This window comes from Euphorbia lathyris, chromosome 5 (genome assembly GCF_963576675.1).
Source record: "Euphorbia lathyris chromosome 5, ddEupLath1.1, whole genome shotgun sequence".
Classification (NCBI taxonomy): Eukaryota; Viridiplantae; Streptophyta; class Magnoliopsida; order Malpighiales; family Euphorbiaceae; genus Euphorbia; species Euphorbia lathyris.
Window position 1 is genome coordinate 7,934,783 of NC_088914.1, and position 20,400 is coordinate 7,955,182.

General features: G+C 33.0%; 2 protein-coding genes across 2 annotated transcripts; one reads left to right on the forward strand and one right to left on the reverse strand.

The window, feature by feature from the left end:
- The first annotated feature begins 7,913 nt into the window (after positions 1–7,913).
- On the forward strand, positions 7,914–11,300 carry LOC136230876 (small ribosomal subunit biogenesis GTPase RsgA 1, mitochondrial). The gene is made up of 5 exons (XM_066020070.1): positions 7,914–8,692; positions 9,570–9,791; positions 9,899–10,093; positions 10,195–10,388; positions 10,969–11,300. Exons 1-5 carry the CDS (start codon positions 8,018–8,020, stop codon positions 11,144–11,146), a joined length of 1,464 nt encoding a protein of 487 aa, XP_065876142.1. The 5' UTR covers positions 7,914–8,017; the 3' UTR covers positions 11,147–11,300.
- A 5,881-nt stretch (positions 11,301–17,181) lies between these two features.
- On the reverse strand, positions 17,182–17,964 carry LOC136230099 (signal peptidase complex subunit 1-like). Its single transcript, XM_066019039.1, has 2 exons — positions 17,849–17,964; positions 17,182–17,650 (listed from the first exon to the last, which is right to left on the reverse strand). Exon 2 carries the CDS (start codon positions 17,648–17,650, stop codon positions 17,372–17,374), a length of 279 nt encoding a protein of 92 aa, XP_065875111.1. The 5' UTR covers positions 17,849–17,964; the 3' UTR covers positions 17,182–17,371.
- Between the last annotated feature and the right edge of the window lie 2,436 nt (positions 17,965–20,400).

Below are 20,400 nucleotides of genomic sequence, written 5' to 3' on the forward strand. Positions count from 1 at the left end.
ACACGTTAATTTTTGTGTCGTTTTCGTGTCAACCCGAAAACACGAAACTGACCCGAAATTTAATTAAAGAAATTAAAAATTATAATAAATTAGGTTAACAATAGACATGATTTTTCTTATTTATTAGAGTATAAATATAAAGAGTGTAAAAAAAGCAGGTCAGGTCGTGTCGTGTTAGCATGTTAGGTCGTGTTAACAGGTCAGGTCGTGTCAATTTAATTGGTTGTGTAAAAAATTCGTGTCGTGTCGTGTTTACCGTGTCGAGAGCAGGTCGCGTTCGTGTTCTGATTTTGTGACACGAAAAGTTTTCGTGTCGTGTTCGTGTTACAAGTTTTGACACGAACCCGAAACCTGACACGACATGAACACGGAAATTCCCAGGTCTAGGTTTGAGTAGGGGTGACAAGGTGTACTGTATCCGCGGGTATGCGACACTACCAGACCCTAATAGGACTGCATGTACCTGTATAAAAGGGTATGAGATCAAAATCATTACCTGCGACAGGTATGTGAATATTCTCAGGATACTCGGTACCCGTTATAATTCTTTTATATATTAAAAAATAATATTATTTTTTTTAGATGTAAGATGTGAGATTTAAACCCCAATATTTTTTTATTCGACAATTGAATGATACCGCTAAACTAATTTATTTTTATTGATTGGGGTCAATCTGTTCAATTTTTAGATGAATGATTTATTAAATCTATACTTTGTTAAATTTGTAATACCTTTTGTCTTATGTATTGATTCATAACGGGTAAGAGTACCCGTTAATTAAATGGGATGACTATGAGATGCAAAAAGTATACCCGTTAGGATGATAAGACGAATAATTAAAAAATAAACAAATAAGAGTTTGAGATTAACGCTACCTGTAGGTACTTAACCCGTTGCCATCCTTAGGTTTAAGGCTTATCCTTTGAAGATTTGATTAATTTTGAATATACAGCAGAAAAATCTTACCTTAAACTTATATTATTGGTTGTTGTTAGCTATTTTTTTTTTATTATTATTCCTAATAGCAGAAAAGTTAGTTGATTTTCTTTAGCCAATAATAAGCTTAATATATCACAGGGTCTCTTGAACTTGAACAATAAAAATTCATTGGTTCTATGAACTTATACTAAACACATATTTAGTTTAACTGAACATATATTTAGGGTCTGTTTGGTTCAGCTGTTAGCTAATAGCTGTTGCGGTTGCTGTTAGTTGTTTGCAGTTGCAGTAAGCTGTTAGCTGTTGCTGTTTGTTATTAGCTGTTTAATTATTAGTGTTTGGTAAAATTATATTGAACTGTTGCTGTTCGGATTTAAAATGTCTAAAATGGACATGTTTTAAATTAATTAACGATGAAATTATAAAAGGAAAAATGTGAAAGAATGCTCATAACGTTTACAACTAGGAATAATTTTACTCTTAATGTCTAAAATGGTGCAATTTTACCTATAACGCTGACAGCTAAGCGCAATTTTACCTATAACATTGGCAAATTGGGTCGATTTCATATTTTTTTTTTGTGATTTAATAGTAAAATTGAAAATTAATATTTATAAATTCGATTAAATGTTGGAATTTTTTTCGTCCAACTCATACAAAAGATAATATATATTTTTTATTTTCTTAAAAAAAATCACGTCTAATCATATGTTTGTGATCTGTTTGTAACGATGATAAAATCGTGCACATGTGAAGTGTAGATGACAATATTCATGACTAAGAAGAGAGTTTGATAAATTATCAAATTGACTCAACTTGTCAATGTTATGGGTAAATTTGCTTTTGGCTACCAAAATTAGAGGTATAATTGCACCATTTTAGACGTTAAGGGTAAAATTGCTCATACCTATAAATGTTGGGGGTATTTTTGCACCTTATCCTATTATAAAATAAAAAAATGTGTTACACAAATTAATAAAAATAATCTATATAACAAATAAAAAATTTATTGAACGAAACAAAACCTTGTTTTTCCGGTAATTATATTGTAGAAATATAAATAATGTTAAAGAATAAACATATTTTGTAGAATTAAGAAGGATAATTCTGTCAATAACAACTAACTACAAACAGTTGTTTATGAAAAGCTCCAAATAGGAGCTTTTCGTGAAACGCTCCAAAACGCTGCAGTTTCCAGAGAAAATGCTAAACGCTGCAGTTAGATAAACCTAACCAAACACTATATTTTCTGCGGTTTGGAGTGAAACGCTAAACGCTCCTCCGAAAAGCTGAAACAAACACCCTCTTAGTTTAACTGATGTTTACTGTTATTCTGGAAAAACGTGGATTCAATGCTTTAGTAAAAATCTGTTTTCCATGTAAAAACGGTAAACAACAACTCTCTAGCCCAGGGCGGATGTAGGGGGGTCAAATGGGGCATTTGCACACCCTCCCTCATCCCACTAATTTTTTTTAAGTCCAAAAATAAAGGTTAAAGTGCAAAAATACTTTTAAAATCTTGGGTTGGGAGCAATTTTATCCCTAACGTCTAAAATAGTACAATTTTATCCCTAATGTTGGAAGCTAAGAGCAATTTTACTCCCAACGTTGATAAATTGGGTCATTTTGAGAAATAATTCATCAAACTGTCTTCTCGGTCATGAATAATAGTGTCGGAAATTGAACCAATTTATCAACGTTAGGGGTAAAATTGGTGCAAAATTACAAAATTGATATGCAATTGGTGCAAAATAAAGAAAATAATGACTGTATTTTATAATAGTGTCTGAAATTGATCCAATTTATCAACGTTAAGGATAAAATTGCTCTTGGCTACAAACATTAGGCGTAAAATTGCACCTGACCCAAAACGTTAGGGATATTTGATGCGTAACAACCCGAGAATCCCAGAAATGGATGATTACGAGTCAGAAACATTATAATTTACGCTTTTTATCAAAAAAATCATGAAAATAATGCATGACAATTGAACGATTTTGCATTTTTCGTCACAAAAAAATTGAACAATTTTGCCTTTTTTGTCATAAAAAATTGAACAATTTTACATTTTTTTGTCTAAAATTGTTTTACGTAGAATTTTACCCCCCGCTCCCTCAAATCTTGGATTCGCCACTGCTCTAACCAAACATCTAAAACTTTCAATTCTTTCAATATAAAAGGGCAAACATTAGTTCCCTAACCAAACACTTAAAACTCTCAATTTCAATATGAAATGGCAAACAAGAGGTGAAAATAGAGTAAATAAACACCCCTTAAGGTCCTGTTTGTTTGGGGGAAAATATTTTCCCAATTTTCTAGTGTTCGTTTTGGCAGAAAAATAAGTCAAACGAAAATATGTTGTAAGTTAATGGAAAAGGAAGGAAAAAATAAGGGAAAATGTTTTACCCTTTTCAAAGGTAAAACATTTTCTCCAAAACATACGCGTTTAAAGAAAAATGAGGAAAACGTTAAAAAATGTAAAAATACGAAAAATATGAAACACGAAAAAACATGAATAACGTGAAAACGTTACAAAACACGAGAATATGAAAAAAAACCCCGCAAAAAACATGAAAAGGTGAACAAACGCGAAAAATACAAAAACGCAAAAAAAGAAGCAAACACTTAAAAAAGCACAAAACATGAACAACACGAAAAAGTGACAAAACACGAAATATACAAAAACATGAAAAATACAAAAAACACGAAAACGCGAAAAATGCTAAAACACAAAAACGTGACAATACGTGAAAAATGGATAAACATGAAAAGACGAAAAATGCAAACAAAATATGAAAATGTAAAAAACACGAAAACATGAAAAATACAAAAACATGAAAAAACGTGAATAACACGAAAAAGTAAGAAATTGCGAAAAATAAAAAACGCGAAAAAAAAGGGAAAAACCGAAAAACTAAATGTGAAAACACGTAAAAAATGAAGAAAAAATGCAAAAAAAAAAACACAATAAAGTTAATAACACAAGAAAACGTACAATTTATAGTAATAGATTTGAGGGTAATGTTGTCTTTTGAATGAAAATTTATATATTATATTCTATCTTATTCCACTAACCAAACCAAACATAGGAATAATTATTCCTATTCCAAGGGAATTTCTATTACATTCTTTGCTATTCTATTCCTTTTGGAATATCAATTCTATTCTATTACATTCCATTCCGCGAACCAAACAGCACCTTACAGTTTGTGTCTTTTTTATGCTGAATTTGTGCTTAATACATGTGAATCTCTTTTTTGTGTTTTATATATACAATTGAAAATAAAAAAAATATAAAAAATCTATATTTAGTGGTAGTCAAACACCGAAAAATATTTTCCAGTATTGTTGTCAAACACAGAAAAATATTTTATTTTCCTGCACAATATTTTTTTTCTATAAAATTTTTCAGAACACAATATTTCCTCCAAATAAACAGGGCTTAAGTGTATGTTAGCCTCTTGAAAATTGCTTAAAGTGTCCAAATGTCAAAATAACAGATGATTTGAACAAATTAAAATGTATATAACTTTATGTAAGAGATTTAATGGCTCATTATATTATAAGTAAATTTAGAGGTTTATAGATCACTTTATTTAAAGTTATATAATCAATCAGTTATTTTAAACAAATTCATAGATTAACAAGATATGATGTAAATTTAAAACATCAATGGATTTTTTTTTTTTTGACAAAGTCTGCAATGTATTGACCTTATAATCGTTTATTTATTTAGAAAAATTATTTTTTCTATAATAGTTTATTTATTTAGTTTTTTTTGTTTGACTAATATATAAAATAAGTTATGACTTAAATCAAGGATTATAAAATATAATTCAATTATCCATATTAATTGTTTAAATTAAAATATTTGAATTCTTTTTTTTTTAATAGAAAATGCTTATAATTTTATTAAATCAAGACATAATAAGTACAACAAGAAAATAACAGTAAGAACTCTACAAGATCTACAAAAAGAATAAAATGACTATATAACAGAAAAAATATTTAAATTCTTAAAAAAAATTAAAATAGTTGAAAATATGTAACAAACCATAAAAGATGAAAAGTAAATTTTCATTTTCGAATCCAAAGTTCTTCTCTTATTTTAACTTTTTTATCTTATAATTCTACACATTAGAAATAGAAAAATAATAATTTGTGAAAGAATATTTTCCGTAAAACAAAGAAATGAATATACTTTTTCAAAAAAAAGAAAGAAAAAGAAATGAATATGCGACTTCAAAGACTAGACCTGCTCAAGCTTTACTTAGACCGTTACGCGGAATGAACATCTCTAATTTTCAGACATTTAATTTTTGATTCACACACAAATGACTTTATTTTATTTTTCATTTTTCATTGCTTATATTAATTAAAATATGTGAGAATGAATAGTCAATTTAAGAAGTAATAAAATATACTGTAGTTTGTTTAATAAATTGACCCTTATTCACATCCAAGAGACATTTTTAAAACACGAATAATTGCCTGACAACTGTCATTAATTTTTTAACTAGGAGTGTTTGGTAGCTGCTTTTCGACCTCCTGTTTGCCTTTTCACTTTGAAAAGGAGAGTTTAAGGTGTTTGGTTAGACACCTCCTGTTTGCCTTTTGTAACCGAAAAGTAGCTTTTTATAAAAACAAAGAGTCCCTGCTTTTTGGAACAGCAGCCTTTTCAAACAACAGACAGCAAACCGTAACAGGAAACAGCAAACAGCAGATAAAACAAACGGACCCTAGGTAATGTAAAATAATTAACACAAACCCCGTGTGTGTACAGTTGGATATTATTTGTAACATTGAATATGTAATGACCTGGGTCACGTCAACTTTAAAAATTCTAGGCAAAAAGAGACAATGATATATATCGATAGACTCAATATCAATGTTTTATAAATGGGTAAATAATTTATTAATTCTATTTTTTTTTATAATTAATTCTATCTTTTTATTCGCAAGTTCATCTATTAAAATAGATATATTAGTTGTGTTTGGCAATTACATGTTAGCTAATTGATTACTTGTTTATTAACTGATTTGATTAACTGATTGGATTAGCAGATTGTATGAACTTGTTTGATAAAATTTAACTGATTGCTAATAGCTGTTTGTATAAAATGACAAATAAGAACATAGTAAAATATTTATTTCAGATTAAAGAGTATTAATTAGGAGTAAAGATATCCATAAAAAGAGATTGAGCAATAAACTAATTGAAAAAGCTCATAAAATAAACTTTTTCAAAATTAGCTTTTTGAACCCAATAAGCTTTTTCAAACATCTCTTCACCAAACACCACTATTAGAAGTTCAAACCTCTAATTTTACTCCAAAAAGCTCTTTACCAAAGAGGATCATTGCAAAGTCTTTATTTTTTTTATCAATATTAACCATTTGGTCTTTTTGTATATATATATATATATATATATTTTTTCAGATTTTAATCGTTATATTTGATATCAACAAACAGACAAAAAATAACAGAGTAACATGGTCATTTTGTATATACTACTATAGCTATCCTGAAAACTAAGACATGTTCGGTTAAAAATCTAAAAAAAAGTAACTCTGTATTGTAGGATCAAGACATGACATATAAACAAGTAACTTTGCATTTAACTCAGGAAAACCATCATCCAATTTTGTAGCAAGCCGATCAACAACCTATCATTTTTCAAATACAAAAAAAGTCAAACATAATTGGATATTGGTTATATCATTATATGAAAAGAAAAAAAAAACAAACAAAGTACTTCGACAAAAATCTCGACGTAAAAGTGATGTTGACGAGTCCTTGGAACACCATCTCTTCTAGCTCAATCTGTAATAATATCTTCTATATTGAGCATTTCAACTTCATTTTCTGAACAAAAATCATTGACTTCTTTGTTTTTTAGGGCAGCTCCACCATTTTCTAACAAATGTGTTATCACAATCTCTATAAATGAAACATCAAAACATTGCTAATGGTGTACGAATGATTAGATTGACGAAACAGAGTTTGAAAACATATAGAGAGAGTGGATGAGAAGATTTATGCAAAGAAGTTAGTGATTTTTGTTTAGAAAATGAAATTGAAGTGCTCAATATGGAAGATATGATTACATATGAATTAGAAGACTTCTTATACTGTTTCAAGGACTCGTCACCATCACTTTTTGTGTCAAGGTACTTTGTTTGTGTTTCCTTTTCATATAATTTTTTTTGATAGATTTCTTTCTTTCTTTTTTATATTTGAAAAAATGCTAGGTTGTTGATCGTCTTGCTACATAATTGGATAATCGTTTTCCTGGATCAAATACAAAATTACTTTGTTGGTATTTTCAACCATGTTTGACTTTTTTGTATTTGAAAAAGTGCTAGGTTGTTGATCGTCTTGCTACATAATTGGATACTCGTTTTTCTGAATCAAATACAAACTTATTTGTTTGTATGTTATGTCTTGATCCTACAAATGCTTTTGAGAATTTTGATCACTTACAATTGTTTCGTTTGAGTTATATTCAGAAGATTTTTCTTATTGTGATCTAACTCAGCTTATAGAAGAACTCAAACTCTTCATTTCAGACATAAGATCGAATGCAACATTTTCTAGTTCATCACTCTCTATTTTCTTTAACATTTCGACTTTTAGAGATGCTTTTAATTTTACCTTGCAACAACTTCTGTTATGAAATTAATTAAGACTAATGTGAACAATAAGATAAGTGATGATTTTTTCATAGATCTTTTGGTGTTACATTTTATATTATTTATTTTATTTTATAAATACATTGAAGTACAATTTTTAAATTCTTTTTATATACAATCTAGCCTCTAACCTTTACGAAGTATCAATTAAAATTCTTCCGAAAAAAAACGTATCAATTAAAACGACAACATTCTCACATCAGTCGACTAGTCGTTTAGCAATTTCTTATCTTTTGGGTGTCGTTTCCTGTACCATTTGGATAACTGTTAAACTATTTCCCATATTCCCCAACAGTAGCCGTCCTTGCTTCACTGCTTCACTGCTTCTCGTCAGAACATAATCAAATTTTAAACAAAAATCGTAATCCAAATTCTTAATTTCCTAATGCCGATCACTTCAATACCTCTCTTCCGCCATCAAACCCCCACAGTCCACCACCTCCTCCGCCGCATAACCACTTTTCGCCACCTCCCTATCATCTCCGCAGCGAAGCCGCAGCAACAAAAGAGTCATAGCAATAATGTCTCCAGAAAACCCCAACCGAGCAAGAATCTTCTCCGAGCCAAACGGAATTTTAAGGAATATACCTCCCTCGCTCCGGTGCTATCTCGAGAGGACAAGCCTGATCTCTCCGAATCACAAGCTATCGGCACTGTCGCTTCTGCTCAAGCTAATTTCATGCGCGTCATAGTGCAGTCTATTTCTTCTTCTTCTCCCGAGCTTTCTAGAACCTCCGATGATAGTAAAATTGGCGTTGAGTTGCTCTGTGTAGTGAGGGCGTTGTTGAAGAAGATAAAGAGGAGAGTGCTAGTCGGGGATAAGGTTCTTGTAGGTTCAATTGATTGGGTGGATCGAAGAGGCATGATAGAGAATGTGTTTCAACGGAGCTCGGAGATTTTGGATCCTCCGGTAGCTAATGTTGATCACTTGTTGGTCCTTTTCTCTTTGGAGCAGCCGAAGATTGAGCCATTCGCTCTCACGAGGTTTTTGATCGAGGCTGAGTCTACCGGTATCCCGTTGACGCTTGCTCTTAATAAATCGGAGCTTGTCGATGAGGAGGTTAGTTAACATTTTTAACGCTCTTAATGTTTTGATGAATCCTGTTCTTTTGTATCATGCTCGCACGCATATTTGTTTTACATTTTGAGTAATTTTGGATGTTGAAGCTTCTATATGTGTTTATGTTGTTTGGAATTTATGTTTAACTATGAGAATCATCGCCAATTAAGAATTAAGATTTGGCTACATGTTTGATTGCTTATTATTGAATTGCATTGATAAAATAATTATGTATTAACAGATGCGGTGATTGTATGGCAGAGACCGTGTAACTCTTCGTTTTATGCTCCAGTAGTTGCTACTACCAGTGTATCAAATTATCAATTATCATAAAGGCTGGAGTCTATTAATATCTTTAGGTTGTATGTTAACGGGAGCTATCTAATTATGTACTTATGTAGAGGTGTCAAAATGAACTGTTGTGTCATAATCATGATATAAAAGCAAAAAAAGAAAAAACAATGGTGTCAAACAGGTCGTGTCAAACAGGTTGTTTCTATAAACCGTGTTTTCATGTCAGAAATCGATAGCCCTACTGATGAACCAATCACAAATGATGGTGTGCCTCACTCATGATCTATATATGACAAGAGAGAAGCATCAGAAGTATGCTGTTTGTTACTATCAATAACATGACCATATTGGAACACTACATTAATCGCCACTTTCGGTTGTTATTTTTGTTCTCGCAAGTTGTTAATTTGTTAGAATTTCTACATGTTACTCATAAGTTTTAGTGAAGTATTATGCATATATTTATTTGCAAAGATAATCCTCTCACGAAACACAGGAAGTATAGTAAACAGTGAGAAATTTGTTCAATTACAATATTTTTTTTATCCAATGTTCATTGTAGATATCTATTTGGTTTATATAGACGTTGGTTGCATGGAAATCTAGACTGCACGGCTGGGGCTATGAACCTGTGTTTTGTAGTGTTGAATCCAAGCGTGGACTTGACACTCTTGCATTTATCTTGAGAGATCAAACAACTGTGATTGTGGGTCCCAGTGGAGTTGGGAAGTCTAGCTTGATCAACACTCTGAGAAACAATCCCCGTGCTTGTGATGTTTCAGAAGTTGATGATTGGGTTGTCCCTGTAGGTTTGATTCCTTTGCCTTTGACTTTTAAAACTGTGGTTTTTGTTTACATTTATGGTTTAAGTGTAATTCTTAACCTTGCCTGCTGCTCATCTGATTTCACTAGATATTAGGCAGTAAGTGGTTTGATGAGCAGCGTGTCGGTGAAGTTTCGACACGAAGCGGCAGAGGGAAGCACACTACTCGTCATGTTTCCTTGCTCCCACTATCTGGAGGGGGTTATCTTGCCGATACTCCTGGATTCAGCCAGCCCAGTTTGCTAAAAGTAACGAAGCAATCTCTTGCACAGACATTCCCTGAAGTATGAGTTGTCACCTTCTTCAAACTCAGATGGTTCATTTGATTTAGTTTGAGTGACATTTTACTGTGTTGAGATATACTCATTTCACTTCTTTGATTCAGATCCAGAAAATGCTTAATGCTAGTGAACCTGCTAAATGCTCATTCAATGATTGTTTACATCTTGGTGAACCTGGGTGCGTTGTGAAAGGAGATTGGGAAAGATATCCCTTCTATTTTCAGCTTCTTGATGAGATCAGAATCAGGGAGGAATTTCAGTTGAGGACATTTGGAACCAAAAAGGAGGGTGATATGAGGTATGTCAATTAATATGTGGAGCCTTTATCTAATTATCTTGAATTTGTACCCGTTGTACTAAAATGTTATCATTTCTAGTTTCAGGCAATCTTTTATGCATGTTGTTCATAAAGAGGACCATAACAAGGGAATATGTGCTGTGATACCAACTGTAATAGCATTAAGGAGCGGCCTCTTGCCAAATAAATTGGCAGGGTAAGGCTTGCCCCCAGTACACCCTTGTGGTGGGACCCCTCCCCGGACCCTCGCTCAGCGGGGACGCGTAGTGCGACCGGGCCGCCCTTTTTTTTATTATCTGCTTTGATCCAAGTCCCATTCCTTGAGCCTCACGGGTTTAAAATATGTGTGCATGTATTGGAAACATTATTTACTAATATAGCCCATTCATTTCCTTTCCATTTCTGATGTGGGATTCCGTTCGTCCCTTCCCCCATCACCATCCTTTAAGGCCACTCCTTGTTCAAGCCTTTCACCCCGGCTTTACCTCTGTTGTAATTGGCGCAATTATTTTCTGTTATGACCACTTATATTATATATATACTATTATTTATTTTCTTCTTGCGATGTGCAACTCTGCAGGTTCAAAGTTGGAGATATGGGAGTGAAGCAAGCTGAACCTCGTTTGGAGCCGAAGAAGCACAGAAGAAAGTCTCGCAAAAGGATCAACCAAACAATACTGGATGACTTGGATGATGACGAAGAGATAGATGAAGAAAACGATCCCGTCTTGAGGGCAATAAGGGATGAAAATCTCTAGGAAAGGTAACTGTGTCACATAAGTTCATTGTAAATAGTGGGTGTTATGTTTTTTCACGATGGAGATGAGTTGAATTTGTATATAGGTAACAGGCTGACAGCCCGAGGCTAATTAGCTTTAACTCTCGAATATTAATGGTCTTTTACACAAGTTATACTTGTCTCAAATCTACCATGAATCTCTAGTTGATTTTACGTCATGCTTAATCTTTTGATACACGGATTATTGATACGGGGCTGGTGTTTTTCCATGCGGCACTTAAGTATAATCTGCGCACTTGGGACGTTGGGAAACCTACCAAATGTTCGAAGTGCCCACAATATACTTCATATACATATTCAAAGACCTTCCCATATGTTCCAAGTGCTCATATGTTCGAAGAGCGGCTCGGAAAAACACCAGTCCTGTGACATTATGCCCATAAAGTCACTTTCAAAAGAGTTATATATGGGCAGTCCACCTGAAGAATAGAGCAGTCCTAAAAATGAGTATATTGATCTCTGAATTTCTCTGATCAGTTGACGGATCTATTTGCCTTATTACCATTAGTTGTATTAACAGATTTTCTGGAAACAGAGGGTATGAACCACTGGTGGTAGGGGTGAATCCGGTGGCACCCCTGTCTCCGCCCCTGTCCTAACCTATCAAAATAGGAAGTTTGATTCCTTACTGTACTTTCATTTTTCTTGAAAATGGATTGAAGAAACTAAATTATACAAGCATTTTAATTTCTCATGAAAAAAAAGAAGTGAAATTGAGAAGAATAAAGTATCAATTTGGTATTAGAAGTTAGCTAGCACAACTATAGACAATTAAAGCATCTCCAAATCCAAGGTGCTTGGAAGAGTCCTAGTAGAGGAGGATCTTTGAAAGAGTGTCTTGCATTAGAGTAACAAATGCTCTTGCTTTAATGATTATGACAATGTTGCTAATTTTTAACACCCATTTGACACCCTTGCTTTTTCTTTTTTTAATATAAAAAAATGATTGGTAGAACTTTATGATAATATTTATAATTAAAATAAATTATATATAAAATAATGATTTGTGGGACCATAATAGCAACTCTAAAAGTTGCTTACCATTGAAGCTTTTTTAAAAAAAAGGTTGCCAAAGATGCCATGGTTGATGAGAGAGACAAAAGAAATAATATATTTTGAAATAATGTGTTAAGTTTTGACAATTTAGAAGGGAGATGTTAGAAATGTATCAAAAAGAAAAACAAGAAAAGCTGTTTAATGGGCTGAAAGTTTGGGTTAAATTAAAAAAAACCCAATTTGAAAGTGTCTTTTTTTTTCTTTTACAGCTTCTTGATTGAAATCTTAAGCTGCCATGGGTGGGGGCTCCTAGCCATGGCAGCTGCAGGGGCGGAGAAGGCTTCTCCTTCCGTGTTCCTCTGGCTTTTTTGGTTCCGCTGCTGTTGCTATTTATTTTTAAACTTTTGCTTGTGAAATTATGATTTGGTGTATTATTTATAGGTATATATATATATATATATATATATATATATATATATATATAGTAAGTTTTATCAAACAGGAATTGCATTAACTTTCTCCTTGTGAGTAAACCAAATTTTTGAACAGTAATATGCATCACCACTTCTTGAAGATTCTTATTCAACGGTGACCGTTAGTTTTTAAATACGCGCCTCACGGAAGATTCAAGGTCCGGTGTGATTCAAGGTCTTGCACCTAATAAGTCTTAGGCGAGGCTTTCTCGCCTTCTCATCTTGGCTTCACAGACTCTTACGAGACGTGTGCGTTGATTAAGATTTTTGTCAGTACTCTCTTTATAATAGTAGGTTGATTAATCCCAGACGTAAGTAAAAAAGAATGAACGGTAAATAATTTATTAGTCCTCATATTTTTACGTAACACACTGTTTAGTCCTTCTATTTTGAAAAACACATTATAGTTCATTTATCTATTTTTTTAGATTTTTAATCGAACATATTTTAGCTTTTAGGATAGCCATAGTACAATACAAAATAACCATGCGACTCTGTTATTTTCTGTCTATCTATTTATGCCAAATGCCAAATATAACGATGACTAATAAATTATTTACCCAAAAATAAATGGAGACGTAAAAATAGAAAGGAGGGAAGAAGAATAAGAGACATGGAGAAGAGCTCAGAGTTCTCAAATTATGATTTTGGTTTCCATTTTATAAAATGAGAATTCATATGAATTCTCATTTTATGATTTTTTGATTCGCATTTTATGAAATGAGAACCTAACTAATAAGCTTTGGGTGAGGTTCTCGCCTTGTACACGAGCTCCTTCTTCGACGCGACACAACAAACCAATAGCATTTCTTGCATCTTAATCTATGTTATCAACACTTAAGAGTAATATACCCAATCAATTAATTGATATCACTAGCACATTTATTTTTAGGTTACAACTTTTTAGGTTTGAGGTCATTTAGATGCTTTTATGAGAGAGAAAGTTAATGTTTAGAGAGAGAAAACCCCAAAAAATGATGATTTTGAAAAATAAAAAAAATGGTTACATACACATGTACCTATCTGCAAATCGGCGATACCAGTATATATATGTAATTGGAAAAAGCTAACGGACGCCCCAGGGCGCTTGACAAGAAATATATATATTATAGGGAAAAGTACAAAAATAAACCTTGTGGTTTGGGCCATTTTCAAACATAGACCATGTGGTTTAAAAGTTTGCAAACTAATACCTTCAGGTTCATTCCGTTAGCAAAAAAAAAAAAAAAAAAAGTAAAAAAAGCAGTCAAAATCAAAAGTCAAAGGGCTATTTTTATCTTTTCATTATATATTTATTTTATAATTAAAATTTATCATTTTTACATTCAATGTCTATATTCCACCTTACTTCTCTCTCCTCAATATCTCTTTCCCTCACTCACGTCGATAAGTTTTCTGCAACCCATTTTCTTCATCAATCACTTCATCTTCTTCTCCACTCCCTGATAATCAATCCACTGCAGAAATAGAAAATAATCGTTTATCGTTCAGCTTCCTCGAGGGCCTCCATTTTTTTTCATAATACCCTGCAATAACTCACCTTCTTAATCCTTTATATTTTCCTCGTAAAAACGTTTTCCGGCAGCCATTCTCATAATGGTGGGATTGTAATTGAGATGTTTATCGGTAAGTATGATTGGACGGAGCTATCCATAAGATATTTTTCGACAGTCATTCTCATAGATTTGAATCGGCAATTAATCATTGTAAATCCGCTGCAACTAATTAAAAGTGATTTTCTCCATACTGTAAATAAAGTAGGTGTTCCATCAACGACGACGACAATAACATTATTGGCTTCTGCTCGTTCTCGACCATCATATACATTTCTTCAACATAATAATGTGAATAATGACTCAGAGAATAAAGGAGGAAAGGCTTAACAGAATGTGAGGGCTAAATGAGGTTGCTGGCGAAAGGGATGAAGTGGAGGAGAGGAACTTGGCGATTTGAAGTTTTTCATGTTGGTCGCTGTTGAGATTAGCTTCTAGAATTGGTGCACGATAATCCTCTATTTTTTTCACCATTGCTGAAGTAAAGCTTGAGAGAGAGACGTGAGGGAGGGAGGACACATGAGGTGTTAGTTAGGAATTAGGTAAGATTTAGATTTTAAAATTATAATAAATTTTAAAATATAAAATAAATTAATAGACAAAAATATCCCTATGACTTTTTGACTTTGACTGCCACCTCCGCTTTTTTAATACCGTTAGTCAATTTTGACTGTCTTTGCTAACGGAATGAACCACAATGTACTAGTTTGCAAACTTTTAAACCACATAGTATATGTTTGAAAATGGCCCAAACCATAAGGTTTATTTTTATACTTTTCCCTATTTTATATATAATATGCATTAAGTGGTGTGGCACAAATTAATTAATTAAAGACAAAAGTTTAAATAATTGTGTTAGATATATATTGTATTTATGGTAATTAGCATAAATATAAGATAATTACCATAAATACAATATATATCTAATAAATTGTGCCAAAATTAATTAAATTAATTCCCCTACTTAGGTAATGAATGTCTTCTCACCCAATGAAAACATTATTGCGTTCATGGAGGAAAATCCGAATTTGGAAAATTCATTACAGTGCATGATTTGAATTTGAATGATAACTAAATTAATTAAAAAAGAAGAAAAAAAAGAAGAAGTGGTATAAATGACATCTAAATTACCATTAAATAGACTACCCAATTACAACCAGATTTAATGCATAGAATTTGACTAATTACAATACAAATTATTTAATATGTGTTATATAAAAAATAATAAAATATATTTCTTATCTAACACCCCAGAATGCCTGTCAGCAGGCTCGTATGTAATTAACCCTTTTTTTTTTCCTAACATCAATTATCTCTCTTTAAGTGATATACGTATTTTATTCTTATTATTATTATTAGTATTGGTCCTATTGGATATATTATCGGAATAAGATCCAAAATTGCTCCTATAATTCTACCCATAAGACTGTTAGATACCAAGTTAATAATAAAAATGCCTAAATTTTTTACTATGTTACCAAAACAGTCCTAAACAATTTGCCAAAAATGCACAAAAGTGATTCAATTTAGCGTCAAATTTGTTTGAAAGATTTGATGTGCCAGTTGAATAACTGTTATTCCAATCCGTTCAAATTTTCTATTAAGTATCGGCAAAATTGATTTTGTTTGACAACACCAAAGATAAAATTGTACCATTTACGGTTGATCTGAACTTCTCCAAGAACGATTTTAAGATTAAATTCTGTGCCAGGTTGATCTGAACTTCTCCAAGAATGATTTTAGATTAAATTCTGTGCCAAAGGACACAGTAGACAATCAACAATGTACATATGTTTCCCTATGGCAATTCATCACCCATTACAGTAGTGATCTACTTCTGAAAATACATTACATCCTAAGAAACATTACACCCTAGGAAACAGTTTCCAACTTTTAAATTATAGAAACACGTTTCCTACAAATTTACTGAGAGTTTCGGTTTCCAAAACGTTCAAAAACATAAAACACTTGCATATACTAGTGAAAAAGAATGTTATCAAGCATGCATCTAAGCATGTTCCTCAAATATGTTCACTCACAAGTCAACAAAGCAATCAATCTGGAAATGCCACTTTCTGAAGATCAATGAAATTCTCTTCCAAATTGTAAGTATGATCAATGATCATACCAATCTGTCTCACTAGCTTCTTTTGGGGGGAACCAACACAACTCAATTCTAGAGGTCGCAATTGTGTATAAGACCCGAAATGACACAAATATTTTTGAATTGGATAAAGGTCAACCTACTAACTCGAAAATGACATTAACATTTCAAAGCTATTATTATATCATTTCATTTTTATGTGTTACTTTAAGATAATATCATTACAATTGCCACCCACGAATATGACTCAAACCTCCTATACTTTTACATGTTATTCTTAATAGATTTAGTAGAATTACATGCGATCTATGAACATATTACACGAATCTAACATGATATTAGGAGATTAGGGATCTAGTCTGGGTCAAACTTTTAGATGGTTAGAATTAGAACTATTTGCTAGTCAAAAAGTGATATAAATATTTAAAAGTACTACGATATCCCTATATGTCACCATTAACAGAACTAGTAAAATTACATCCGACTGTGAACTCAATCCAAATGGTTAGAACTATCCTGCTAATAAAAAAGTGATATAAATATTTAAAAATATTACTATAGCTCCCTATATGTCATCATTAACAGAACTAGTAAAATTACATCTGATTTTGAACCCGAATCCAATTGGATTGAGAAGATTATGACAAGAAAGTTTTTAGGTTGTCTTAGGGTTGACTCATCTGATACTAACATATATTAATAACTGAAACAACAGGAACACAAATTGCCACATCTACTCAATTCCTCCTACAATTCAAGTTAAACTATGTGCTTCAACAATGAAATTGATCAAATTCTTTTGAAGCTAACATCAATCAAGTGAAAAACTAAAATTCCACCAATAAACCAAATGAAGGGAAGACAAGCAAAACAGAATTTGAGCAAACACTACACTAAAGCACAGATCCAAAAACTTGTTAAAGCTTCTGCATTGTCTTAATCTCCAAAATTTGTAACACATAACTGTAATTCGAATTGATATGATTCCATCTCATTGTTCAATTAAGAAAAACCCTATCAAATGACAGTGATTCGAATTATTAAAAAAAGAAAAGCACCTACTTTTTAGAGGATTTCTTCTTCGAATGAACAGGTTGAGGCTGTGGTTTGGGATGCTTCTCAGCCTCGCTAGAGTCCAGCCATACGAGGTGATGGTGATTAAACCAAGGCCAATCCGGAATAGTAACCAGTGTAGTGAGAACCACTCCGGCGGCGTAAATTTGGATCATCAATTGAAAAGATCCCAACAAATAACCGGCGGCGAAGGCCACCACCGCGAAAACTATCAGTAAGATCTGCATCAGCTGCTCTGATAGCTTCTGACCTTGCCAATCCATCTGAGAAAAGAGGAACGAAATTCAAAATCATGAAATCATAGACAAATTAAAGTGAATAAGAAAACCCTATATATTCACTGGATCGATAAGAAAATAGAAGATTGTTCAAATCATTGCGATTGTACAAAGGGGATAAATTGTAATTCAAATTACGAGAAACCAAAAGGTGTGATTTCGAATCGGAAACAAGTCAGTTACCTGGAATTCAAGGATCTCGAAAAATGGCGTCCGTCTGAGAGATCGGGGGTTTGAAAGAACGTAAATTATCAGATTGTGTTCCTAAGTTAAAAGATTGAATTAATGTTTGGCAAAAGTCCTATAGGTCTAAAATATTTCAAATTCGGCCTTATAATTTGGATAATTAATTTATTAGCCCTTATATTTTGACAAAACATACTGTTTAGTCCTTGTATTTTAAAAAACACACGGTAAATTCTCTAACATTTTTCTCGGTGAACTGTTTAGTCCCTGCCGTTAATTGTCTTTTTCTCCTAAATTAGATTTCCTCTCCTGAAGTTTGAAGGTAAATAGTAAAAGGTAATTTAGTCATTTCCGAAATCATAAACGGTAAAATATCTAACAAACAGACTGAAGGACTAAATAGTTCACTGAGAAAAAGGTTAGAGACTTTACTATGTGTTTTTGAAAATACAGAGACTAAATGATGTGTTTTGTCAAAATATAGAGACTAATAAATTAATTACCCTTATAATTTTGATAAACCTAATTTTAAAACATAAATAATTTAGGGTAAATTCCAAAAAAAACCCTTGTGGCTTCATGTTCTTCCAAAAAAACCCTTGTGGTTTGTTTTTACAAAAAAAACCCCTGTAGTTTACGCCGTTACCCGAAAAACAGAAAATGGCTTAACACCGTTAAAAAGCTGACGTGGCACAAGGCTTAACACCGTTAAAAAGATGAAGTTAATAATGTATTTTCAACGGAATTAAATGTTTATACTTACTAATTTGATCATAAAGGGCTTAATGAGATAAAAAAATAAATGACCGGTGGCTTAATTGTTGAAACACCTTTCCACATGATTTTGATTTGACAAAATTGTTTAAGTAAAATTAAATATATTCTAAACACACTAAGTTTAAATGCTTTGATTTGTTATACTAATATGTTTGTTCAATGTTGAGTTAAAATTGTTTATAAGACATAAAGAATAAAAAGCCCAAGGCCCATACGGAAGTCAAGGCCCAAGTCAAACAGATCAAGACAACTCGGCAGCTGAGCAAGAACAACTTCCAGACAAAGTGTTTCCACTTTGGGTAAAGTTCAGAAGACACAGAACGCTGTCTAGTTGACCTTACCATAAATGGAGAGACATTCTGCCGAGCTGACTAAAAGCTGCTCAACACTGACCGAGGACAGAAGATACTCAAATCTGATTGGCCGAGAGCTCTGAGCAAGACTGAGTGACAACGACAGGAAGCCGTTTCCCTCCAACGGTTATTTCGAAATTCGAAATGACCGATGTCTCAGACGTCTCTATAAATAGAGCCCTTCAGTTGCTTCATTTAACACAGAACTTGATAAAGCCATTACGCTGACCAAAAATCTACTCAAAGTTCTGTGAAGAAAAGCAAAGCAAATTCTTACACAAAATTATATATCTTTCGTGTAAAAGTCTAGAGTGATTATTCAATCATCTAAGGTGTCTTACCAATTGTTGTTTAGGACAAATCTTTATCATTTCTAGAGATTAGAAAGGAGAGGCTGAGTACTCGGTTATAGTACTCAGCGAGAGATTAGGAGTGAGTAGAGGTATAGAGGAAGGTACTCTTGTTATACTCAGCTTCTAAGTTGTAAAAGGTTTGATGCTCTACCGATAAAGAGCTCAGTAGAGAATTCGAAAGCTCGGAACGTGTTCCGGGGCCAGGACGTAGGCTTGGAGGCCGAACCTGGATAAATCTGCTGAGTAACATCTTTCTAACCTTAAACTCCTTAATATATATATTGCTTGCTTAAACAAAACTGACCAAGTAAAGAGGTCACGCTGAGTTGTGTTGAATTGAGTATCTGAGTTCAGGAATAGACTTAAGTGCTATCTCCTGACTCAAAGAAAGAAGCTGACTTAGTCACCAGTTGACTAAGCTAGTGTCTTAATTTACTCAACGCGCTGTGTAATCCTTTTTCAAAGAAAAAGAAGTCAGCCTTAACGTATTAAAATTTAAAGTAGTTCCTATCCCCCCCTTGGAACTAACTTGTTACGTTATAAGGGACCAACAAGTGGTATCAGAGCTTAAAAGCTCACTGTTAAAGGTTTAACTACCTTGAGCTGATCCCCACTATGGCTGAAAACAGCACTCGGTTTCTCCCAGGAAACCAGACAACTCAGATCTTACCTGAGGGGCTGTCCATTACTCGGCCTCCCCTATTCTTCGGGTCTAACTACACCTTCTGGAAGAATAGGATGAAAAACTTTATTCAGGCAACAAACATGAGTGCATGGCTTTCAATAGTCCAAGGCCCGTTTGTTCCTGTTGAAATTGTGGCTGGCCAAACAGTTGTCAAAGCTGAGGCCAAATGGACAGAGGATGATCTCAAGAAGCTACAAAATCACGCTTCGGCTATAAATATGCTTCACTGTGCGCTTGATGCTGCAGAGTATAATAAGATATCAGGTTGTGAGTCAGCGCAAGAGATCTGGAAGAAGCTGGAGGTCACCTACGAAGGAACCAACAAAGTAAAGGAGTCCAAGGTGAACCAGCAAATGAGACTATACGAGCTGTTCGAGATGA